The sequence below is a fragment of the Rhinoraja longicauda genome, chromosome 6 (genome assembly GCF_053455715.1).
Source record: "Rhinoraja longicauda isolate Sanriku21f chromosome 6, sRhiLon1.1, whole genome shotgun sequence".
NCBI classification, from domain to species: domain Eukaryota; kingdom Metazoa; phylum Chordata; class Chondrichthyes; order Rajiformes; family Arhynchobatidae; genus Rhinoraja; species Rhinoraja longicauda.
Window position 1 is genome coordinate 40,285,656 of NC_135958.1, and position 26,284 is coordinate 40,311,939.

At 42.9% G+C, this 26,284-nt stretch overlaps 1 protein-coding gene across 1 annotated transcript in view; it reads left to right on the top strand.

Moving 5' to 3' along the window:
- znf276 (zinc finger protein 276) overlaps positions 1-26,284 on the top strand; it is a 51,233-nt gene that overhangs the window by 16,130 nt on the left and 8,819 nt on the right. Inside the window, exons 3-10 of the mRNA XM_078400857.1 lie at positions 1,747-1,817; positions 4,162-4,719; positions 12,348-12,426; positions 13,333-13,416; positions 14,781-14,873; positions 17,929-18,004; positions 22,543-22,660; positions 25,284-25,383. Coding sequence (XP_078256983.1) covers positions 1,747-1,817; positions 4,162-4,719; positions 12,348-12,426; positions 13,333-13,416; positions 14,781-14,873; positions 17,929-18,004; positions 22,543-22,660; positions 25,284-25,383 — 1,179 coding nt within the window. The remainder of the gene's footprint in view (positions 1-1,746; positions 1,818-4,161; positions 4,720-12,347; positions 12,427-13,332; positions 13,417-14,780; positions 14,874-17,928; positions 18,005-22,542; positions 22,661-25,283; positions 25,384-26,284) is intronic.

Here is a 26,284-nt window from a genome sequence, read left to right on the forward strand (position 1 = left end):
TTACTCCAGCACTTTGTGTCCTTTTGTGTATGTTTCAATTAGTTCCTTTCATGAGGTCTATTTAAAAATGATTAGCAATCTTGCTGACGAAAGTAGACAAAAACGATTTTCAATCATGTGCATCTTCAAAACATAGCAGAACATGATCCATCCCATAGTTCATCCTCGGCACAATCAGTAGACGGAGTCCAGATTCTTCACCTCTTGCTATAGAGTCATAGAGTGCTACAGTGTGGAAACAGGCCCTTCGGCCCAACTTGCCCACCAACATGTTCCCAACTACACTCTTCCCACTTGCCCGCATTTGGCCCGCATCCCTCCAAACCTGTCCTATGCTTGTACCTGTCAAACTGTTTCCTAAATGTTGGGATAGTCCCTGCCTCAACTACCTCCTCTGATAGCTTTTTCCGTACACCCACCACCCTTTGTGTGAAAAAGGTACCCCTCAGATTCCTATTAAATCTTTTCCCCTTCACCGTGAACCTATGTCCTCTTGTCCTCGATTCGCCTACTCTGGGCAAGAGACTCTGTGCATCTACCCGATCTATTCCTCTCATGATTTTATGCACCTCTACAAGATCACCCCTCATCCTCCAGCGCTCCAAGGAATAGAGACCCAGCCTTCTCAACCTCTCCCTATAGCTCACACCCTCTCGACCTGGCAACAACCTCATAAATCTTCTCTGTGCCCTTTGCAGCTTGATATCTTTCCTCTAACATGGTGCTCAGAACTGAACACAATACTCTAAATGTGGCCGAAATAATACTCTAAATAATAGGCTTCCGAATTTTTAATTTGTTGTACTTCCTGCGAAACATTCAGGATGTTCTCTATTTTAAAGGCATTGTGTATAATATATTTTAGTCGCGGCTATATCAATTTGAGGCATGATTTACTTTTTATAACCCTGAATGTAAGCATTAGAATTCAGCAAATTCAATTGCCTTTTAACAAAAGCAAGGCTTTTTAGAAACAATGAACTGTAAAATGCATTTTAACTTTTTTTGCCACAGCGACCTGCACCAAACTATGGCCACAGCCAGATTCTTCTTATTCATTGATTGGAGATGGGGATTGCTGACAAGGGCAGGCTTCATTGTCTATCACCACTTGCAGTGAGCTATCTTTGTGAACCACTGAAGATGCTAATGCATTTTGATGCAATGATTTTTTTCATACAACTAGATGGCTTGCCAAGGCAGTGAAGAGTCATAATCACGTTACATTGCACCCAGACTCACATTACAAATGATGGCATACTTTCTTCACTGAAGGACATTCATTTGCTATGTTGATTTTTTACAACAATTTGGTTAGTTCATAAACACCATTATGTCTTTAAATGCTAGATTGTTAATGTTTTTTTTAATGATGTAATCAGATCTCCTAATTCTTCAATTTATTCACAAAATGCTGGAGTATCTCAGCAGGTCAGGCAGCATCTCGGGAGAGAAGGAATGGGTGACGTTTCGGGTCGAGACCCTTCTTCAGACTGATGTCAGGGGGCGGGACAAAGGAAGGATATAGGTGGAGACAGGAAGATAGAGGGAGATCTGGGAAGGAGGAGGGGAAGGAGGGACAGAGGAACTATCTAAAGTTGGAGAAGTCGATGTTCATACCACTGGGCTGCAAACTGCCCAGGCAAAATTCTTCAAGGTGGCTATACCCGTTTACAGGGCAAGAGTCCTTTTGCTATCGGTCTTAATTGTGTATAATGCCTTTTTTTCTAAATTTTATTATTGTAGATGTGTTGCAACAACTGAAACATCATCAGTGCAATTACTTTCACAATCTCCGTTAAACAATTCTGTGTCTGGTAAGTGAACTACGATATTCACTGTGCACCAAGGAACTCAGCTTAGAATAGTGTAACGTGTATGAATATCGCCAACTTGCATTTATTTAGCACCTTCATCATTATAGGAGGTTCGTGGGTGCTTTGCAGGAGTGTCATTTATCAAAGGTTGACACTGAGCCCAGAAAGGAGATGTTTCTTCTAGGTACTCTTTAGGGAGGAGAACCAAAGAGGCGTTGGATGCAATTCCATAGCTGGTTGCTCAAGGCAGTTGTGGATGCCTAAGAAGGATTTAAGTAATAGTGCATAAAAGGACTGACTTGAAGGAACATAAAATCTTCTGAAGAATATAAGCATAGGAAAAGGTAATGCCGTTGGAGGAATTTGAATATCAATATGAGAATTTTTAATTCAAGGGTTGGATAGGCTCATAATCAATATCTTTTTAGGGACTCCCTCAGAGTTAAGTATAGAAACTATAGAAAAATCGAAAATAGGTGCAGGAGGAGGCCATTTGGCCCTTCGAGTCAGCACCGCCATTCATTGTGATCATGGCTGATCATCCACAATCAGTAACCCGTGCCTGCCTTCTCCCCATATTCCTTGATTCAACGAGCCCCGAGAGCTCTATCTAACTCTCTTTTAAATTCATCCAGTGAATTGGCCTCCCCTGCCCTCTGTGGCAGAGAATTCCACAAATTCACAACTCTCTGGGTGAAGACGTTTTTTCTCGCCTCAGTTTTAAATGGCCTCCTCTTTATTCTTAGACTGTAGCCCCTGGTTCTGGACTCCCCCAACATTGGGAACATTTTTCCTGCATCTGCAAGTATGACTTGTTTCCACCACAGTTTCATGAGTTTCATGGTGATTGATGAGTCCAGTGCTGGACTTGCAGATTCTGCCTCATGTGAGACTAGTGGTATGTGCTGCTGTGGATGGGCTGTTATATTCTTCTTCCTGCTGTTTGAACCTGACCTCCACATGCTCCTGTAATAGAGAGTTGAGGTGCTCGGGTGCTTTCTGAATGCTCATTCTCCATTTTGAATCGTCACAGGCCATTGATTCCTGTAAATCCAGGGAAGCTTTGTCTTTTTAAGGAGACTTTGAGATAGTTCTGAACCATTTTCTCTGTCATGGAAATCTTCACATTTTGGACAGTTACATGGATAGGAAAGGTTTAGCGGGATGATGGGCCAAACGCAACCAAACTTAGATGGGGCATCTTGGTCAGCAAGGACAAGTTGGGCCAAAGCGCCTGTTTCCATGCTGTATGACTCTATGATAGAGCTTGGAGTATTTTGCTTGATTTGGGACCTAGTGTCAGGCATATGGACACTGGCTTGTTCAACGGGTTGTGTGTGATCAGTCTTGATGGGAAAGGTCGGTGACTTTGGTTCACCTATCCTGCCCATGGATTTGGTGGCACTTGTCATTTATTGGTTAACCGCATGATTTTCTGCACTCTTTCCACCCACCATCTATTCTTTTGGTCATGTTTTTATTGGCCCTTGGCTTTAGGATTAAAAAATAGATATTATATGGCATGGTGGCGCAGCTGTAGAGTTGCTGCCTTACAGCACTTGCAGTGCCAGAGACCTGGGTTCGATCCTGACTACGGGTGCTGTCTGTACGGAGTTTGTACATTCTCCCCGTGACCTGTGTGCGTTTTCTCCGAGATCTTTGGTTTCCTCCCATACTCCAAAGACCTACAGTTTGTAGGTTAATTGGCTTGGTATAAATGTAAACTGTCCCTCGTGTGTAGGATAGTGTTAATGTGCGGTGATTGCTAGTCGTTGCGGACTCAGTGGGCCAAAGAGCCTGTTTCCACGCTGTATCTGTATATGGGATCTAATAAGGTCCTTCTGGTGAAAGTACACCCACAGTGGGTGGGTGTGGTGGGCCGAAAAGGCCTGTTTCCGGCTGTATATATATGATATGATATCATCAGAATCAAAGGGCTAGAGAGAAGGGAGTTCCAGGATTACGGTCCAGCTTCTTTAATGGACTGTTGGCACACTTCTCAATCAGTAAGGTGTGAAAATCACAAGGGAACGTGCAGGGAATAGTGCTCTCACACACCTGCTGCCTTTCCATTCAATGATGGTGAAAGGCATGGGCTCAGGAGCTGCTATTGAGCAGCCTAGATGAATGATCACAGTACATTTAACAGACGGTACACACTGTAAATATTGTGCACCAAATGTGGCAGGAATGAATGTTGAGAATGCCTGTCTCTCTATTTCTTTCCTTTGAGATCTTTCATAATTTATAAATTATTAGTCTTTTCTTTTTAATTGCTTTTTATATTGAGGCAGTCTGACAAAAACACACTCTTGATTTACGAAATCTTTTTGATTATTTGTAGGTGACTTTAAGCGGATGTTAAACGACGGTGTCTTGGTTGCAAGCCCACAGTGTCTGCAGATTTTGGTCACCTGGGCTCACCATCATGGTAGTAGCTGTGGTTCTCAGCCACATGTACAGAGTATCTTAACAGCAGAGTATCGAGGAGTAGTCGGTGCTGTGTGGGGGTGCCCAGAGGGCCACAGTTACATCCTGGACATGCATTCAAGTCACAGCGTTGCTTTGAATGAGGGACAGTGCCCATCCAGTAGAAATAAGGACTCAAAGGAGGAGGTTCTGGATGGTTCAATAACCCTTTCACCCCGGAATGGAACAGTGACTGAAAATGGTGAGGGTGATAATGTTGCGAAGCACCAACCTGCCCAGGCAGAGTTACGTCTTTGGTCAGCAGACTTTCAGCCTTGTACAAACAGTGGAGCCACTTCGCAGTCGGTGGATGTGGACAGCTCGGAATATCCATTGAAGAAGGATATGTTCTTGCGCTCAGATCCTGAATATACAGAGTGCTCTTCGGAAAAAGTTCAGGTACAAGATGCAACTCAACCATTAAATGTGAAAAGTAAGAAATTTATTTTATTACCAAATTATGAGATTGTATGTTTTATATATCTTGATTTTTTAAAAAAGCACAGTGCCCTCCATAACATTTGGGACAAAGACCCATCATTTATTTATTTGCCTCTGTATTCCACAATTGCGGCATGGTGGCACAGCGGTAGAGTTGCTGCCTTACAGCGAATGCAGCGCCGGAGACCCAGGTTCGATCCTGACTACGGGCGCCGTCTATACAGAGTTTATACGTTCTCCCCGTGACCTGCGTGGGTTTTCTCCGAGATCTTCGGTTTCCTCTCAAACTCCAAAGACATACAGGTATGTAGGTTAATTGGCTGGGCAAATGTAAAAATTGTCCCTAGTGGGTGTAGGATAGTATTAATGTGCGGGGATCGCTGGGCGGCGCGGACCTGGTGGGCCGAAGGGCCTGTTTCTGCGCTGTATCTCTAAAATCTAAATTGGAGATTTGTAATAGAAAAAATCACATGTGGTTAAAGTGCACATTGTCAGATTTTATTAAAGGCCATTTTTCTACATTTTGGTTTCACCATGTAGAAATTGCAGCTGTGTTTATACATAGTCCCCCCCCCCCCCCCCCCCCATTTCAGGGCACCATAATGTTTGGGACACATGGCTTCACAGGTGTTTGTAACTGCTCAGGTGTGTTTAATTGCCTCCTTAATGCAGGTATAAAATAGCTCTCAGCACTTAGTTTTTCCTCCAGTCTTTCCATCACCTTTGGAAACTTTTATTGCTGTTTATCAACATGAGGACCAAGATGTGCCAATGAAAGCCAAAGAAGCCATTATGAGATGGAGAAACAAGAATAAAACTGTTAGAGACATCAGCCAAACCTTAGGCTTAGCAAAATCAACTGTTTGGAACATCATTAAGAAGAAAGAGAGCACTGGTGAGCTTACTAATCGCAAAGGGACTGGCAGGCCAAGGAAGACCTCCACAGCTGATGACAGAAGAATTCTTTCTATAATAAAGAAAAATCCCCAGACACCTGTCTGACAGATCAGAAACACTGTTCAGGAGTCAGGTGTGGATTTGTCAATGACCACTGTCCGCAGAAGACTTCATGACCAGAAATACAGAGGCTACACTGCAAGATGCAAACCACTGGTTAGCCACAAAAATAGGATGGCCAGGTTACAGTTTGCCAAGAAGTACTTAACAGTACAACCACAGTTCTAGAAAAAGGTCTCATGGACAGGTGAGATGGAGATTAATTTATATCAGAGTGATGGCAAGAGCAAAGTATGGAGGAGAGAAGGAACTGCCCAAGATCCAAAGCATACCACCTCATCTGTGTATCACGGTGGTGGGAGTGTTATGGCCTGGGAATGTATGGCTGCTGAAGGTACTGGCTCACTTATCTTCATTGATGATACAACTGCTGATGGTAGTAGCATAATGAATTCTGAAGTGTATAGACACATCCTATCTGCTCAAGTTCAAACAAATGCCTCAAAACTCATTGGCCGGCAGTTCTACAGCAAGACAAACTCATTCTACAGCAAGACAATGATCCCAAACATACTACTAAAGCAACAAAGGAGTTTTTCAAAGGTACTAAATGGTCAATTCTTGAGTGGCCAAGTCAATCACCCGATCTGAACCCATTTGAGCATGCCTTTTATATGCTGAAGAGAAAACTGAAGGGGACTAATCCCCAAAACAAGCATAAGCTAAAGATGGCTGCAATACAGGCCTGGCAGAGCATCACCAGAGAATACACCCAGCAACTGGTGATGTCCATGAATCGCAGACTTCAAGCAGTCATTGCATGCAAAGGATATGCAACAAAATACTAAACATGACTACTTTCATTTACATGACATTGCTGTGTCCCAAATATTATGGTGCCCTGAAATGGGGGGACTATGTATAAACACTGCTGTAATTTCTACATGGTGAAACCAAAATGTCTAAAAATACCCTTTATTAAAATCTGACAATGTGCACTTTAACCACCTATGAGTTTTTTTCTATTACAAATCTCAAATTGTGGAGTACAGAGGCAAATGTATAAATGATGTGATTTTGTCCCAAACATTATGGAGGGCACTGTATTATTACCTGACGGAACATGGGAATGTTCTGGAAATATTAATGCTACTTGTGATAAATCTCCATCATAAAATCCATGAAACCGTGCTCTTTTATTTCAATCAATTCTATCGTCGTGGGAAGATACAGTAGCTTACCCGAGACTGGACTGCGTTGTATATTTTCTGATTAGTACTATCATGTGATATCTTTACTTATTGGTTAATCTAGCTGTTTTGATATCTGAACTCTGCACTAAAATTTGGCACTGTTTGTATATGAGGTCCAAAATATACCATTTAAAAAAACAAACTAGATGGTCTAATATAATCCTTATTGAGTGATAAATGTTGGCAGGGTCCTTGGTAGAGGTCATGCAGATAGTGTTTTGCATATGTTAATGAAATAGAGTCATTGGCACAAACAGCATAGAAAGAGACCTCTTGTTATTGAGGGCGTGCAGCGTAGGTTTACTAGGTTAATTCCCGGAATGGCGGGTCTGTCGTATGTTGAAAGACTGGAGCGACTAGGCTTGTATACACTGGAATTTAGAAGGATGAGAGGGGATCTTATTGAAACGTATAAGATTATTAAGGGGTTGGATACGTTAGAGGCAGGAAACATGTTCCCAATGTTGGGGGAGTCCAGAACAAGGGGCCACAGTTTACGAATAAGGGGTAGGCCGTTTAGAACGGAGATGAGGAAAAACTTTTTCAGTCAAGAGAGTTGTAAATCGGTGGAATTCTCTGCCTCAGAAGGCAGTGGAGGCCAATTCTCTGAATGCATTCAAGAGAGAGCTAGATAGAGCTCTTAAGGACAGCGGAGTCAGGGGGTATGGGGAAAGGCAGGAACGGAGTACTGATTGAGAATGATCAGCCATGATCACATTGAATGGCGATGCTGGCTCGAAGGGCCGAATGGCCTACTCCTGCACCTATTGTCTATTGCCAATTGGCTAATTCTATGGCATTTAGTTAAAGATACCTCTGCTGTGGAGAAACATTTCCCACTATCTACCCAATCTAGAATAATTTTGTTTGTCACCAAAGGTAACCCCCTCAGCATCCTCTGCTCCAAGGAAAACAAACCTGACCTATCACTTCTTTCCTCATAAATGCTCCAACCCAGGCAACATCCTGGTCAATCTCCTCAGATACCTCCCCAGTGCAATGGCATATTTTCCGTAATGTGACCAGAACTGTGCACCATGCTCCATCTATGGCCCAACTGATAGATTATTGAGTTGTACTGTCAAGTCACTGCAGATATATTCCACACCCCAACTCATGAAGGCACCATTAGATGTGACACTGAGGTCCATTTGTTCTTCAATATTCCTACGGGTACTGCCATTCATTGGGTGTATCCCACCCTTATTCGTCACCCAAAGTACATCACCTCAAACTTATCAGTTAATCAATTCAACTTGTAAATTATAAGCCAACATTTTCAAATGCCCATAATGTATTCTACTGAAGAATTGTTCAGCATAACTCGAAATTCCATCAATAATTTACATGAAATATGAGGTTGGAACAAAATGATCTGCATTTCCCCGCAAGCAATCTAAATGTATAATTGATTTTATCTGCCTTGGCTCCATGGTTGCTTTGAGGCAGAGGATTATGAATTTCAGCTCTGCTCCAGAGCCACGCAGCCAGATGGCACTGAACACAGTGGGTCTTCCATTACATTGAAGTGCTGTTTTTTCAATTGAGGTATTGTGCTTGCCAAGTAGCAGGGAAGATAAATTGGAATGTTCAATATTCAGATTTCTTCCTACCATCGAAATATCACTTTCATTTTCAGAGTGGTGGAGATTCAGTTCAGAATACCATGCTTCAGAACTCATTTGTTCCCAGTCTAATAGATCACAATTAAATCTCAATGTCAAAACAGCTGAATAATGGGAATGGCTGTGCAATGGGAATAGGAATACATTGTCACATGTGACTAGGCACAGTGACATTCTTTGCTTACAAAAAGAATGTGTACAAATAGCAGCCACCTACGGCGCTGACAAAGTTACAAAGCACACCGGCTCACCCTTTTGTTATCACTCCCACCCCCCCCCCCCCCCAACAGTTCCACCACACTGGGTCCCCATTGTCCTTTGTCTCCCCCCCCCCCCATATTGTCCATTGTTCCCCCCTCACAGCGGTCCCCCCACACCGGGTCCTCCATTGTTCTCCCCCCTCACGGCGGTCCCCCCACACTGGGGCCTCCATTGTTCTTCCCTTCCCCACTCACGGCAGTCCCCCACACCGGGTCCTCCATTGTTCTCCCCCCTCACGGCGGTCCCCCCACACCGGGGCCTCCATTGTTCTCCCCCCCTCACGGCGGTCCCCCCACACCGGGGCCTCCATTGTTCTTCCCTTCCCCCCTCACGGTGGTCCTTCACACTCTCATCGACCGTCGACCGTGGGTCGACCCACGAGGCATTGCTGTCGCCACGAGGCTTCACTACTGCCGAGGCCTCACCGCTGTCGACGCCCCATTTCACGCCAGCCGCTGGCTCTGCCGACCCGCAAGACCCCGACCCGGGCTCCGTCAGCCACTCCGCCGACCCAGACTCCGACCCGTAAGTCCCCGACCGGGGCTTCTATGTGACGATCCGGGAGGCATCGAGACCGTGGCGCCTCGATAAAGACGTCCGACCGTGTTCCCAGTCCACAGGAAACCTTCAAATATTCAAAATACAGACCAATTATAGACAATATTTAATACTTACATTCTACATATGGTAAACTTTAGATGTCTTTAGACATTTATGGGGAGTGGGTGGGGCACACGTCAATAAAGAAGAGTAGGAAAATAACTGCAGATGCTGGTACAAATCGAAGGTATCACAAAATGCTGGAGTAACTCAGCGTGTCAGGCAGCATTTAGGAGAGAAGGAATGGGTGACGTTTCGAGTCTAGGCCCTTCTTCCGATGCTTCGGGTCGAGACCCGAAACGTCACCCATTCCTTCTCCTAGATGCTGCCTGACCTGCTGAGTAACTCCAGCTTTTTGTGATACCTTCAATAAAGAAGAGGTTTTGTTGCTAGCACAATCCTGTCAGTTAGCATTGGAAAGACTTAGCAATTATGGAAGGTTTGTCATCACTTTAGAGAGTTTGTGGATCATGGGTACTATTAAATCTTGCCGGCTTTGCTATAATATTCACAATACAGGACAGAATTTTCTTAAAAATAAAGATTGCTGGAAGCCTTCAACCGGTCAGGCAACAGAGTTATCCTTCAACGTGATGAATGCTTTGTCAGATCTTGTATATACTGAAAACAAGCTGGTTTTAAATGAAGGAAAATATAGGGGTGGGGATGGATAGGGTAAAGGGGATGCCTGGAATGGGTGGGGTTAGGGTTGCTATGGTGGAAGATGTTGATATGCCCATCTGATTGAAGGATTAATGAGGACAGTTAGGCAGAAAAAACCCCAAAAGGATAGAAATAGGCTGTGAAATTCAGAACTGAGCTGTAGAGAACGCCCAACAGATCAGGCAGTGTCAGTGGAAAGAGAAAAACGGAGTCAGTATTACAGATGGATAACCTACAACAGGACGGGCCAGAGGAAGCAGGTTATCAATTCAACATGTCGCCCCGAAGGATACAACATAACCGGCAACACGAAGCTCAAGGTCACACTTGCAGATGTGACAGAGATACCCGCAAAGTGTCCCCAATCTGCCGTTGGTTTGTCCAATATGAAGGAGACCACATCGTGAGCATCAAATACAATGCACTCAATTGGTGTATGTGCAAATAAATTGCTGATTTACCTGAAAGGACTTTTTGGGTACCTGGGTAGTGAGGATGTTGGGGTTAAAGAACAGGCATTGTGTCTCTTCTGATGGCATAGGAAAGTGCCCTAAGAGTAAACTGTTTTGAGTTCTTTAGTAAATCTAAACTTAAAACCAACTTGTTTTCCCTGCAGTTCTTCAACCTGAAATGTTAATTCTCCTTTCCACAGATGCCATCTAATGTGATGAATGTTTCCAGCTTCTTTTGTAGTTATTTCAAATTTTCCAGCATCTTCAGTTCTGTGTTTTTCATTTATAAAGTAGACGTTTCTCTAGATTAATTATATTTTTAATGAAATTTGTGTGGAGATAAGAGATTAGATATTGGATGGAAGTTGTATTTTGAAAGGTGCAGGTAATGGCAGTTTAAGATCTTGTTAAAATGCATCTTGTGTAATTTTTAAAATAATAGCGTGGTTTAATGGTTATGAAGTCAATGAATGGGTGAGCTTAACCCTGAAATCTGGGACTGATAAACTCAGTAAATGTGTTGATTATAGCTGGAAGCTTCTCTTTGGGTGGAAAAGGTGCAACTTATTGAATGTTTAGAAATATTATTGCTAAGCTTGGATGAATGATAACCATTGCAAAAATGAGATTTGTTTTAGAGGCGTAGAACTCCAGACACATAAACAAATGAATGTTTAGAAATTACTCAAACTACCACATTGTTAAAATAAATTGACTCGAGAATCTTTTGACAAATCTTATGACAAAATACTGGACAGAATACACATCTTTATTTTGGAATTTAATTTCGTAAGCATAGCTCCGATAAGAATTGCAGTTCCTGCGTTAATCAAAGGTTAAGATATTTTATTGTCACGTGTACCAATTAAGGTACAGTGAAACTTGATTCACCATACAGTCATACTACAAAAAGCAACAAGACATAAAAGTTCACATAAACATCCACCACAGCAGATTCTCCACATTCCTCACTGTGATGGAAGGCAATAAAGTCTAATCTTTCCTCTATTCTCCCGCGGTCGGGGCAGTCGAACCACCCGCAATCGGAGCGATCAAAGCTCCCGCAGCCGGCGATCGAAGCCCCCACGTCGGGGCGATCGAAGCTCCCGCGATCGGGGAGGTCGAAAACCCTGTGGCCTGGAGCTCCTAAAGTCGGTCCCTAACGAAGGGACCTCCACGATGTAAAAGTTTGGAGGCTCCCGCGGTTGGAGCTCCAAGGTCGATCCCCGACAGGGACCGCTAGCTCCACGATGTTAAGTCCACAGGCTCCCGCGGTTGGAGCTCCCAAAGTCAATCCCCAGCAAGAGGCTGCCAGCTCCTCGATGTTAGGCCGCAGTGCGGACGGAGATACGATATGGGAAAAAGTCGCATCTCCGTCGAGGTAAGAGATTTAAAAAAAAGTTTCCCCCAACCCCACCCCCCACATAAAACAAAGCTAAAGAACACTAAAACATACATTTAACACATACTAAAAAACAACAAAGAAGGAAGGGACGAGACTGACTCTTGGCGAGGCAGTCGTTGCGGCGCCACCCGGTGGTCAACACAGGCCTAGGAATTACATCAAATACAGTTGTTTGTTTCAGTAATTAATAGGATTTATGGTCTCAACATGGGTGACATAGAACCAAAACATTAGACAACATATAACTATGTTTAATTGATTCTAATTAAAGGTGAGCAATTTGATAATACCTGGATGATACATGATGGATTGTAAAATATGATGGATTGTAAAATTAATTCTGGGAAAAGACATTTATGCTGCATTGTAACCGTGTACATTTCTTGTCATCATTGCTGCTTTAGAACCAGTTAACTGCAATGAAGCATCTTGTTCTATCAGAAATGATGTGGATGGATTGGAGTCCAGTGATCTTTCTGAAAGGTAGGGTTTCATTACAGTTTGTGGCAGTTGGCACTACTTCCAGAAACATGGTTGCTTAATGCACCAAGATGACCAGAATTAGAGGTACATTTTATACTTTTGCACCATTGCTGTGATTTCTCGAAATAGTTAAACTAATTGTAAACCCTTTATTTCATTGATTGGTCTTCATTCTTCCCATTGTTTGTTTTATTGTGTACTGTTCCTTTTCTATGATTTAAAGCTTCAAACTGTTGCACTTTAAAACTTATTTGTCTCTCACCTTTCCCTTTTCCACATTATTTTCTCTAGACAGTTTTTCCCCTCGTATCCAATTCTGTTAACTGGATCTTCCCTGCACTGAAATATACCCAATTGAGTAATGTTTAAAAGCCCTCGGTTCCAGTTAGTTTAGTTTAGAGATACAGCGTGGAAACAGGCCCTTTGGCCCACCGAGTCCACACCGACCAGCGATCCCCGCACATTAACACTACCCTGCACGCACTAGTGACAATTTTACATTTATACCAAGCCAACTAACCTACAAACCTGTACGTCTTTGGAGTGTGGGAGGAAACCGAAGATCTCAGAGAAAACCCACGCAGGTCTCAAGGAGAACGTACAAACTCCATACAGCCAAGTACCCATAGTCAGGTTCGAACCCGGGTCTCTGGCGCTGTAAGGCAGTAGCTCAACTACTGCGCCACCGTGTTGCCCCACAAACGCTTGGAGAATGCTAGTCCTAACGCTTGTAGCCTTTTGAAACTCTTTTACTGGCTCTCAATTCAATAACCAGATGCAACAGTATGTAGTGTTATGGGTATTCACTAATTATTTAAGGAAAAATGGAACACTAAATTGTTATCTTTAATTCTTTGAATTATACTATTTTAAACAGAACATAAAATCTTTACATTCTATTTTAAGGTATTTATCAAGTGAAGATGACAGAGAAATAAAAGTTAAGAATGGCTCTTCAGATGAGTCTTTTCAGCCATATTGGAAGAAGAAGTGAGTATTTGTGAATCAACAAAGGTTCAAGCTTTTACCCTTTATAAGTAATAGCTTGGGTTTCAACAAAGCAGTTGAGATATTTTCCTGGTAAATAAGTTACATATTAGAATCACCTAATGTTGCACCTGGTTTCGATCTTAATCATCTATTTTATCTGATTTACCTTCAGAGAGTCATAATTTTTCTTACCTCTTGACTATTCTGCAATTCAATTTTCCTTCCCTTTTGTAATGATTTGAAGGCTTTAAAAAAATAAATAATACAATATTTGATCAGTTATATTACCATCATTTCAAAAAAAGGCCTAGAATAAAAGGGCTTGTTGCAGCAATGCAGAAACACATTAACATTTTGCTTTTAAATAATAATTATTTCAATGGTGCATTATTGATAAAAATACAATATTAATAATCCCTAAATTACTAAATATCCAATAAGTTGCACAATGGTAATTAGATTGTTTATTAAAGTGATACTCAAACTTTGTAACTATGTTGGAGATTATAGATTTAATGTCTTGATATCAGAAAAGTGTAAAATTTGATAGATCTTGTATTCTTGATTAGTACAGGTGTCAGAGGTTATGGGGAGAAGGCAGGAGAATGGGGTGAGGAGGGAGAGATAGATCAGCCATGATTGAATGGCAGAGTAGACTTGATGGGCCGAATGGCCGAATTCTACTATCACTTATGACGTGATATTATACTTCATACAATTTGGCATTTACTGTAGAAGCTGACAAGTATGGCTGGAGATGGGCACAAAATGCTGGAGTAACTCAGCGGGACAGGCAGCATCTCTGGAGAGAAGGAATGGGTGATGTTTCGGGACGAGACCCTTCTTCAGACTGGAAATGGTGTGGTGTCTGATCAATCTATCAAAGAAACTGAAATGGGAAATGATGGCAGTTGGCGTTTCGACGTCTCAGAATATTCCCTCCTGTGGTAGATTTTCCATTAATCTTTGCCACGCATAAATTAATTTGAAAATTATTGTCCTTACATTTGTGAAAAGGAAAGCCTTGCTTTCTTCCAATTACATCTGAAGCTGCAACATCATAGTTGGCATATATCAACAGAAGTTAAATGTACTTTCTCATTTGCTGAAGCACATTTCTGTCTGTTTCTTTTACACCTGTGAGCACAGATTTTGATATCATATTATTTCATTTTTACTGTTGAACACTTTTTTAAAACATGTTAAAATCCATTTAGTGTATGTAACTGTGGAATTACATAGAAGACAAAATGTTTTGCCAATTTTTGTAATGTTTTAAAATTTTCCTTCAGAAATAGAGTAACTCAGATTGGAAGAGTTTCAAAAGCTGCGTACTAGATGATTAAGACTTATTTCTCTTCTAGGAGTAAGTTGCCAGTTAAGAAGTGCAATATTAAGGGCGTGAAGAAACAATCTGGACAGAAACGTGGCAGGAAACCGACGTCAAACCTGGAAAGGTATGAATGTTAAATATTCTTAATGTTAAATATGAGAATATTATCTCGGAGACCTCGATGGTGCAGTGCAAGTGAAATGTTTGTGGCTGCAGGAGTCAATACTTTACAAACTGTCTTAAGAAATCTTATGTATAAATTTATTTGCCGGATTAATGACTCTGAAAATGAAATCATCTTGGCCTTAGGTTTAGCACTACACGCTACCAATCCCAGCTGTGGAGACATTGGTATAGTTGTCTCGTTGTAGGACACTGATTTAACAATATATATATATTCTTGGTTTTAAATCATGTATGATGCTTTTGTATGTAATTTATTGTGCTTTTGTATGTAATTTATTCTATGTAATGTCTTGTTTTTTATCTGGACCCAATACTCTTTTAGATTGTGGACACCAAAATTATGTTTCTTGCATAACCATTGAGAAACTCCTTTAACCAGGCAGGGCCAAGTTAATGAACAGAGTGGGATTGATGAGCTGAAGAATATTTATTTCTGGAGTAACTCAGCGGGACAGGCAGCATCTCTGGAGAGAAGGAATGGGTAACGTTTCGGGTCGAGACTCTTCTATAGACTGAGAGTCTGGAGAAGGAGAAACTAGAGATATTCAAGGGTAAAATGTGAAAACGACAGATCAAAGCAGATGCTGATCAAGGAAATGTAGAATTGTTCATTGTAGGCTGAGGGGAAGGTGACAACTAGGCAAAGAAAACAGTAAAATTAATCATGAGGACAGCAAAACTAGTCGGAAAACTGGGGTGGGGGAGGGGCAGAGAGGGAAAGCAAGGGTTACTTGAAGTTATAGAAAGCGATATTCATACCGTTGAGTTGTAAGCTGCCCAAGCGAAATATGAGGTGCTGGTTCCTCCAATTTGCGTCAGGCCTTACTCTGACAATGGAGGAGGCCCAGGACAGAAAGGTCAGTGTGAGAATGGGAGGGGGAGTTAAAGTGTTTAGCAACTGAGAGATCATGTAGGCCTAGGCAGAATGTCCCCTTTTTCCTTGGGGAAAATTCATCCCATGGGCATCTTGTATTAAGGAAGAAAATAACACACATCTAAAGATACTTCAAATATATGTATTGAATATTTGTTTTCAATCTATGTAATGAGTAAGTATATTGGTTGGTCCTGTTAGCAACTAAATTGAAATCTCAGATAGACACAAAAAGCTGGAGTAACTCAGCGGGACAGGCAGCATCTCTGGAGAGAAGGAATGAGTGACGTTTCAGGTCGAGACCCTTCTTCAGACTAGTTAGGGATAAGGGAAACGAGAGATATAGACGATGATGTAGAGAGATAAAGAACAATGAATGAAAGATATGCAAAAAAGTAACGATGATAAAGGATCAGGCCATTGTTAGCTGTTTGTTGGGTGAGAACGAGAAGCTGGTGCCACTTGGGTGGGGGAGGGATGGAGAGAGAGCGGGAATTCCGCGGTTTCTTGAAGTTAGAGAAATCAATATTCATAATACTGGGCTGTAAGCTACCCAAGCAAAATATTGGATGCTGTTCCTCTAATTTGTGTTTAGCCTCACTCTGACAATGGAGGAGACCTAGGACAGATAGGTCTGTGTGGGAATGGGAAGGAGAACTAAAGTGTTTAGTAACCAGGAGATCAGGTAGGTTCAGGCAGATTGAGCAAAGGTGTTCAGCGAAACAATCACCCAGTCCACGTTTGGTCTCGCCAAAGCATAAGAGTCCACATCTTGAACAATGTATACAGTAGATGAGGTTGGAGGAGGTGCAAGTGAACCTCTGGCTAACCTGAAAGGACTGTCGGTGTCCTTGGACAGAGTCGAGGGAGAAGGCATAGGGAACGGGTGTTGGACCTTCTGCGGCTGCAGGGGAAAGTACCTGGGGAGGGGGTGGTTTGGGTGGGAAGGGATGAGTTAACCAGGGAGTTGCGGAGGGAACGGTCTCTGCGGAAGGCGGAAAGGAGGCGAGATGGGAAAATGTGGCTAGTGGTGGGATGCTGTTGGTGGTGGCGAAAATGTCGGAGGATTATGTGTTGTATGCGACGGCTGATGGGGTGAAAGGTAAGGACTAGGGGGACTCTGTCTCTGTTGCGACGAGGGGGAGCAAGGGCGGAGCTGCGGGGTACCGAGGAGATACGAGTGAGGGCTTCAACTATGATGGGAGAGGGGAACCCCCGTTCCCTAAAGAATGAGGACATCTGAGATGTCCTGGTATGGAACACCTCATCTTGGGCGCAGATGCAGTGTAGACAGAGGAATTGGGAGTAGGGGATAGAGTCTTTGCAGGAAACAGGGTGGGAAGTGTAGTCTAGACAGTTGTGGGAGTCGGCGGGTTTGTAATAGATGTCAGTCAATAGTCTATTTCCTGTGATGGAGACGGTGAGATCGAGAAAGGGGAGGGAGGTGTCGGAGATGGTCCAAGTAAATTTGAGTGCAGGATGGAAATTGTTGGTGAAGTTGAAGTCCATGAGTTCTACATGGGTGCAAATCTAGCTTGTATTATAAGTAAGTTGTACAGGGCCCTGGTGAGACCACACCTGGAGTATTGTGTGCAATTTTGGGTCTCCAAATTTGAGGAGGGACATTATTGAGGGAGTGCAGCGTAGGTTCACCAGGTTAATTCCCGGGATGGCGATTTAGGACTGGGATGTGGAAAAACTTTTTCACCCAGAGAGTTGTGAATCTGTGGAATTCTCTGCCACAGAAGGCATTGGAGGCAAATTCACTGGATGTTTTCAAGAGAGAGTTAGATCTAGCTCTTAGGGCTAAGGGTATCAAGGGATATGGGGTACTGATTTTGGATGATCAGCCATGATCATATTGAATGGCGGTGTTGGCTCGAAGGGCCGAATGGCCTATTCCTGCACCCATTTTCTGTTTCTAAGTAAATACTGGATACCAATAAATATACTTATTCATTATGTAATTTGAAATAAAAATTTTGGACAACTTGCAGTCACCAAGTCAATGTTAACCAGTGTGGGTGAGTATTATATTACAAGAAATATAGATAATAATCAAAACAGCTGTTGATGCCACAAGTTATGTGATTACATGTAACGTCTTGGTATTTTTCAGGGAAGATTTCCCCACCATGTATCGATGTCAGCATAAGGGTTGCTGTGCTGTTTACAGAGGAGTTGACGGACTTAAGGTAAAGTTATACTTAATACGAAGTGGATATTTTAAAAATTAAGGCTTTTGCCTGTCCGCTTGGCCTCCTTGGTCATAAATCATAAGGTCATAAGTAATAGTAGCAGAATTAGGCCATTCAGCTCTGAATCTACTCCGCCTTTCTATCATGGCTGATCTTTCTCTCCCTCCTAACCCCATTCTCCTGCCCACTCCCCATAACCCCTGACACCCGTACTAATCAAGAATCTATCTCTGCTTTAAAAATATCCATTGACTTGGCCTCCACAGCCTTCTGTAGCGAAGAATTCCACAGATTCACCACCCTCTGACTAAAGACATTCCTTCTCATCTCCCTCCTAAAGGAACATCCTTTAATGCCGAGGCTGTGACCTCTAGTCCTAGACTCTCCCGCTAGTGGAAACATCCTCTCCACGCCCACTCTATCCACTCGAGACCCTTCTAACCTATTGGATGTTACTGTTCTGGGATTCTTTGTTTTATCATGTCTTGTAGTCTTTCACAGTGTAGATTTTGGCGAAGGGGATGATGGAAAGCTATCCTGTAGCAGTTTGCATAAATAGTTTATTTTATGTTTTTATTTGCAAACAAAAGCTTTTCTGGTATTTCTAATGTTGTTACTCAACCATACAGAATCAGACATTCCTCCCGGGGTAAATTAATGAAGAATGTCAGAATAGAGCACTGCATTAAATTTAAAATGCTCCCTAATGGTACGGTAGGGCGGCACGGTAGCGCAGCGGTAGAGTTGCTGCTTTACAGCGAATGCAGCGCCGGAGACGCAGGTTCGATCCTGACTACGGGTGCTGCACTGTAAGGAGTTTGTACGTTCTCCCCGTGACCTGCGTGGGTTTTCTCCGAGATCTTCGGTTTCCTCCCACACTCCAAAGACGTACAGGTATGTAGGTTAATTGGCTGGGTAAATGTAAAAATTGTCCCTAGTGGGTGTAGGATAGTGTTAATGTACGGGGATCACTGGGCGGCACGGACTTGGAGGGCCGAAAAGGCCTGTTTCCGGCTGTAGATATATGATATGATATGATATGATATGATATGATAATGGCATATACATGGATATTTGACATCAATGATTTATTACATTGTCTTTGCAGGCACAAAAACATTAGAGTTATTTTGAAAAAACGCTTCATTACTGGAATACCCCATGGGTACATTTTCACTGTTTTGTAATACAATAACATTTGAGAAAAATTGTGTTAACTTATGTTTCTACACCCTTCTGTATGACATTTTATTACTAAATCTATTGTCTTTTTTGGCCAAAACTAAACCTGATTAAATTTTATTTTATCTTGCAACTAGTACATGCCACATTTTTCACAGGTGAAAGTGAGCATGACTTTTGTTTGTATGCAACTTTAACGAGGGTGTGTGATTCAGTGCAGAATAGCAATGGTTGCTATGATGGTGTATTTATACACAGTCACACAGCATGGAAATGGGTCCTTTGGACTGGGTTGTCCATGCCGATCAAGGCACCCCACCTACACCAGTCCCACCTTCCCACGTTCGACCCATATCCCTCTAAACCAGCATTTCTCAACCGGCATTCCCCGGAACAGTCGGGTTTCGCTAGGGGTTCGGCAAGAAATCCCCCCGCCCTGGAAGTCTCCCCGAAAATGTGGCACCTAGGCTGGGCAAGGCGGCCAATCTCGACCTCATCGGGACTTCCATGGCCGATCGGTGGGTTGAATTTGCAACCTGCGGCCGGGGCTCTGGAACTCCAGCCCAGCTGGAGCCAGCCTAGGTGGAATGTTCCGGTACCGTTGTACCCCTCCCGGAGGCCGTGACCTCCTTTGGTCAGGTAACATGGAGAAACCAGCAAAGCTCTGGAACCAAGAGTGCCAGAAAATCAATGGTGGAACTGTAGTGAGTAAATATTAAATTTAAGTGCAAGATTATATCATATCATATCATCATATATATACAGCCGGAAACAGGCCTTTTCGGCCCTCCAAGTCCGTGCCGCCCAGTGATCCCCGTACATTAACACTATCCTACACCCACTAGGGACAATTTTTTTTTTACATTTACCCAGCCAGTTAACCTACATACCTGTACGTCTTTGGAGTGTGGGAGGAAACCGAAGATCTCAGAGAAAACCCACGCAGGTCACGGGGAGAACGTACAAACTCCTTACAGTACAGCACCCGTAGTCAGGATCGAACCTGAGTCTCCGGCGCTGCATTCGCTGTAAAGCAGCAACTCTACCGCTGCGCTACCGTATAACTGTATAAATTAATTAAGACGTGGTTAAAATATAAAACACAGCAGAAAAGCCAATTGCCAACTTTTTGGGCTGATTACCAATTTATGTGTGAATTTACTTCAATAAGTACTCAATATGTACTTCAATAAGCAAGATGACATTATACTCTAAATTACTGTAATTAGTGGTCATGTGTGGGTTTGTTTTCCACTGGACTAGAACCAATGTAGAGCAGAAATGCACATCCTTGTTAATCATATGTAAATGCATTTTTGAGTCATTGTTTTGTGTTTAATTTCATATTCGTAATTTTATACGCAGAGCACTTTGGTTTGAAATGAAATTAGAAATGAAATTTTGAAACTTAGAAATCTCTCTAACTTAAAAAATATAAGACCAATTTAAAAAAAACTTGTTATAAACAGTGGCAGGACAGTGGTGAATAAGGTGGTGCTAAAATTGTGGTTTACCGTTTTGGTTGTAGGTCCACATGTCCACAACCAAATCTCAAATTTCAAAAGAGATATATATACATATATATATACAAGATCTGAATTTTAGTAGATAGAATAGATAGATAGACAGATAGACAGACAGATAGATAGATAGATAGATAGATAGATAGATAGATAGATAGATAGATAGATAGATAGATAGATAGATAGATAGATAGATAGATAGATAGATAGATAGATAGATAGATAGATAGATAGATAGATAGATAGATAGATTGATTTATTCACAAAATGCTGGAGTAACTCAGCAGGTCAGGCAGCATCTCGGGAGAGAAGGAATGGGTGACGTTTCGGGTCGAGACCCTTCTTCAGACTGATGTCGGGGGTGGGACAAAGGAAGGATATAGGTGGAGACAGGAAGATAGAGGGAGATCTGGGAAGGAGGAGGGGAAGGGAGGGACAGAGGAGCTATCTGAAGTTGGAGAAGTCGACGTTCATACCACCGGGCCGCAAACTGCCCAGGCGAAATATGAGGTGCTGCTCCTCCAACTTCCGGCGGGCCTCACCATGGCACTGGAGGAGGCCCATGACAGAGAGGTCAGACTGGGAATGGGAGGGGGAGTTAAAGTGCTGGGCCACCGGGAGATCAGTTGCGTTAATGCGGACCGAGCGCAGGTGTTCAGCGAAGCGATCGCCGAGCCTGCACTTGGTTTCGCCGATATAGATAAGTTGACATCTAGAGCAGCGGATGCAATAGATGAGGTTGGAGGAGGTGCAGGTGAACCTCTGTCTCACCTGGAAAGAATGTTTGGGTCCTTTGATGGAGTTGAGGGGGGAGGTAAAGGGACAGGTGTTGCATCTCGTGCGGTTGCAAGGGAAAGTGCCCGGGGTTAGGGTGGTTTGGGTAGGAAGGGACGAGTGGACCAGGGAGTTGCGGAGGGAACGGTCTCTGCGGAACGCAGAGAGGGGAGGGGATGGGAAGATATGGCCAGTGGTGGGGTCCTGTTGTAGGTGACGGAAATGTTGGTGGATAATATGTTGGATCCGCTGGCTGGTGGGGTGGAAGGTGAGAACGAGGGGGATCCTGTCCTTGTTGCGAGTGTGGGGATGGGGAGCAAGAGCGGAGCTGCGGGATGTAGAAGAGACCCTAGTGAGATAGATTGATAGATAGCATATTCTTGGAAAATTCTTGTGTTTTATCATAAAGTCTTCAACCTGTTATGTAATTTAAAAGTATAATAATCATAGGGAATATATTTAGCGACGTCTATATGGCACCAGTGTGAAACGGCCTTTAGTGGACAGGAGCTGTACGTGACGGATTTTTAAGTAGAGGTTCCCTGAGACATGAAAATTATTTCAAGGGTTCCGCAAGAGTAAAAAGGTTGAGAAACACTGCTCTAAACCGTTCCTTTCCATGTACCTGTCCAAATGCTTTTTAAACATTGTTACTAATTACTAATTATTAGCCTTCACTATTCTCTATCCTGCAATGGTATGACCATAGATTACATTCCCATACTGAGTTTTCTGTCCAGTGGGACTTCCATTGGCAGAGTGAGGCCACATGCAAACTGTAGGAACAGCACCTCATATTCCGTTTGTGTAGCTTACAGCCTAACAGTGTGAACATTGAGACCTTCTATCACTTGCCACGTTTTGTTATGCCCCCACCTCTTTTCCAGCTTCCCCACCCCTTAATTCCAAGCGAAGAAGTGCCCTGACCCAAAGCATTGCCTGTCTATTTATTCCCTTTCCAGACCCTTCAGCCCTTGTTGCCTGACTCGCTGAGTTCCTTTGTGTTTTGCTCTAATCGGGAGTCCAGTTTGTAACAAGTAAATTAATGCTTTTCAGAAACACATAAAGGAGCAGCATGAAGAGGTACGTGAAAGACCTTGCCCCCACCCAGGATGTAACAAGGTGTTTCTGATTGATCGCTACCTGCAGCGCCATGTAAAGTTGATCCATACAGGTGAGTAAGTGCTCTGTCAATGCTCTGTCAATCCATACAGGTCAGTAAGTGCTCTGTCAATGTCAGCATCAAATATGCATTTAAATGATGTCACATTTTGTCTTCTATCTTTGTCAGTTATTGTCTGTTCTGCAATCTGGGAGTGTTTTCTGAACTGGACAAGAGCATCCATAATTTCTTTGATGCACCATATATTAGTGGGCTGAAAATTGTGAAGAACCTGAGCATGGTCAGTAAAATATTGATGCACTGCAGTTAATACATAGATACATAGACAATCAGTGCAGGAGGAGGCCATTAGGCCCTTCGAGCCGGCACCGCCATTCAATGTGATCATGGCTGATCATCCCAAATCACTACCCTGTTCCTGCCTTCTCCCCATACCCCTTGATTCCGCTAGCCCTAAGAGCTCTATCTAACTAACTAATCTCAGGTTTCTTCATTTTTTTGGAGTTTGTAGGGTCAAAATTTCAGGTGGCTTATCTCTTTCTCCTCCATTATCACTGTGGAAAGCTTTCCAGAAAACCCAAAAAACAGGTACTTGGCACTAGAAATGTCTGGGATATTTGTCAATTATCTTGGTTTTAAAAGTATTTCATCATTTAAAAAAAACTAGGATTCTGAATAACTGCCCTTAAGGTATAAAATTAAAGCAAAAGTGGCAGATACGATTCAAGTCAAACAAGTGCATAATGATGCATTTTGTGAAGTTAAGCCAGGGTAGGACATTGACAGTGAATGGCATGACCCTGGTGAGTGTTATAGAACATAGAGATCTAGGTTCACAGTTACTAAATAGTCAAATAATTAGTTCTCTGAAAGTGGCAACATAGGTAAACAATATTGTGTTATAAAACATGGAGATCTAGATACATGATAATAAGTAGTCAAGTACATAGCTCTCTGAAAGTGGTAGGAAGGAACTGTAGATGCTGATTTAATCTGAAGATAGGCACAAAATGCTGGAGAAACTCAGCGGGACAGGCAGCATCTCAGGAGAGAAGGATTGGGTGATGTTTCAGGATGAGACGAGTCTGAAGAAGGGTCTCGACTTGCAACGTCACCCATTCCTTCTCTCCAGAGATGCTGTCTGTGTTCCTCCAGCATTTTGTGTCTAAATCTGAAAGTGATGACAGAGGTAGACAAGATGGTGAAGGTAGAATATGGCAGCGCCAGAGACCCGGGTTGGATCGTGACTGCGGGTGCTGCCTTTACGGAGTTTGTACGTTCTCCCCGTGTCCTGCACGGGTTTTCTCCGGGTGTTCCAGTGTCAAGGTTTCAAGGTCAGTTTATTGTCACATGTGCCAATTAAGGTACAGTGAAATTTGAGTTACCATACAGCCATACTAAGTGAAAAGCAACAAGACACACAACCACATAAAAGTTAACATAAACATCCATCACAGTGGATTTCACATTCCTCACTGTGATGGAAGGCAATAAAGTTCAATCTTTTTCCCCTTTGTTCTCCTGCGGTCGGGGCAGTCAAACCAAAGACTTGCTCATTGTAGGTTAATTGGCTTGGTATAATTGTAGATTTTCCCTAGTGTGTGTAGGTTAGCGTTAGTGTACGAGGATCACTGGTCGGTGCGGACTCGGTGGACAGAAGGGTTGTTTCCAAACTGTATCTCTAAACTAAACTAAAAACATCGGGCAGGATAATGAGTACAAGTGTTGGTACATCATTGTACATTTGTGTAAGACGTTGATGAGACTACACTTGAAATATTGTGTGAGATTTGGGTCACCGTTCTACAGGAAGGATGGGATGAAGCTAGAGAAGGGTGCAGAAAAGAATCACCAGAGTGTTGCTGGGGCTGGAGGGCTTGTGCTATAATGGATAAACAGGTGGGTTTGGTCTGTTTTCTCAGGAATGAAGCAGGCCGAGGGAGGGATGACCGTAGAGGTTTATAAAACCATGAGAGGCACAGATAACGTGGCAGGTCAAAGTATTTTTCCCATGGTAGGGGAGTCTAACAAGAGAGGGTATAGGTTTAAAGTGAGAGGGGAAAGTTTTAAAGGTGACCCGAGAGGCATGTTTTTCACACACAGGCTGATGTGTATAAGGAATGGGCTGCCAGAGGAAGTGGTAGATGTCGGTACAATTACAACGTCTAAAAAAACATTTGGACAAGTACATGAGTAGGAATGGTTTAGAGGGACTGGGGCAAACGGAGACAAATTGTACCAACTCAGGGAGGCATCTTGGTTGCCATGGGCAAGTTGGGCTGAAGAGCTTGTTTCCATGATGTCTACCTCCATGACATCATTACCACACCCTCAATGATGTACAATACATGTATATATGGTGCAAATTACCCAATGCATTTGTCTTATTTTTCTTGTCTCTGTGCACAAACAAACAATTTAGAAAGATAGGGCAATCCATATACTAGTAAAAGGCCAACATCTTGGTATGATTGACACATGTACCCAGTGAAACAAAAATCTGCTATAATCATACAACATACAGTTGGATAATAGAACCAACTTAAATGAGGAGGCAGCTCCTGTTTTCACTTGGGAACTAAGTTTCATCACAAAGGCCACTGCCTTTACTGCATTATGTTCTGCATTATATTCAGTTCTACCTTAAAATAATTTCTGTTTTTAAACGTTACAGAAGAAAGAAACTACATTTGTGATGAATGTGGACAGACTTTCAAACAGCGGAAACACCTGTCGGTTCACCAAATGCGCCATACTGGAGCAAAGCCTTTACAGTAAGTAACCTGGGAAATGTGTGAAACTACAGTGCAATGACACTCGCTAGAGAAGGGGTTGTTAAGCTGTATAAGAAAATAACTGCAGATGCTGGTACAAATCGAAGGTATTTATTCACAAAATGCTGGAGTAACTCAGCAGGTCAGGCAGCATCTCGGGAGAGAAGGAATGGGTGACGTTTCGGGTCGAGACCCTTCTTCAGACATTATCAGGGGGGCGGGACAAAGGAAGGATATAGGTGGCGACAGGAAGATAGAGGGAGATCTGGGAAGGAGGAGGGGAAGGGAGGGACAGAGGAACTATCTAAAGTTGGAGAAGTCGATGTTCATACCACTGGGCTGCAAGCTGCCCAGGCGAAATATGAGGTGCTGTTCCTCCAATTTCCGGTGGGCCTCACTATGGCACTGGAGGAGGCCCATGACAGAAAGGTCAGACTGGGAATGGGAGGGGGAGTTGAAGTGCTCGGCCACCGGGAGATCAGTTTGGTCAATGCGGACCGAGCGCAGGTATTCAGCGAAACGATCGCCGAAGCTGTCATTGTTGCGCTTTGCTGCTTTAGAGGAACACATTTTAACAAACTTAGGTGGTGATTTTGTTGCAACAAATATTTTCGATAATCCACAACCCTACTTGGTGGTTTATGGAGGTTAGCCATTGGGAAAATATGGATGAGAGAAACTTCAATATTTTAAACAAGGGAGGAACATGCAATTCCCCACTTATAAATAAATGCTTCTGCACAGGTGACCAGTCAACAGTTGAGACTGGCGAATACAAATTGTTTGTATTATTGCAACGCATTTCCAGGACCTCACCCCCTTGGCTGGAGCTGTGTGCAATAGATACCTTACTGGAAAATTAGACATTCACCTCAGCGACAATATTTGTTATTGTACCAGG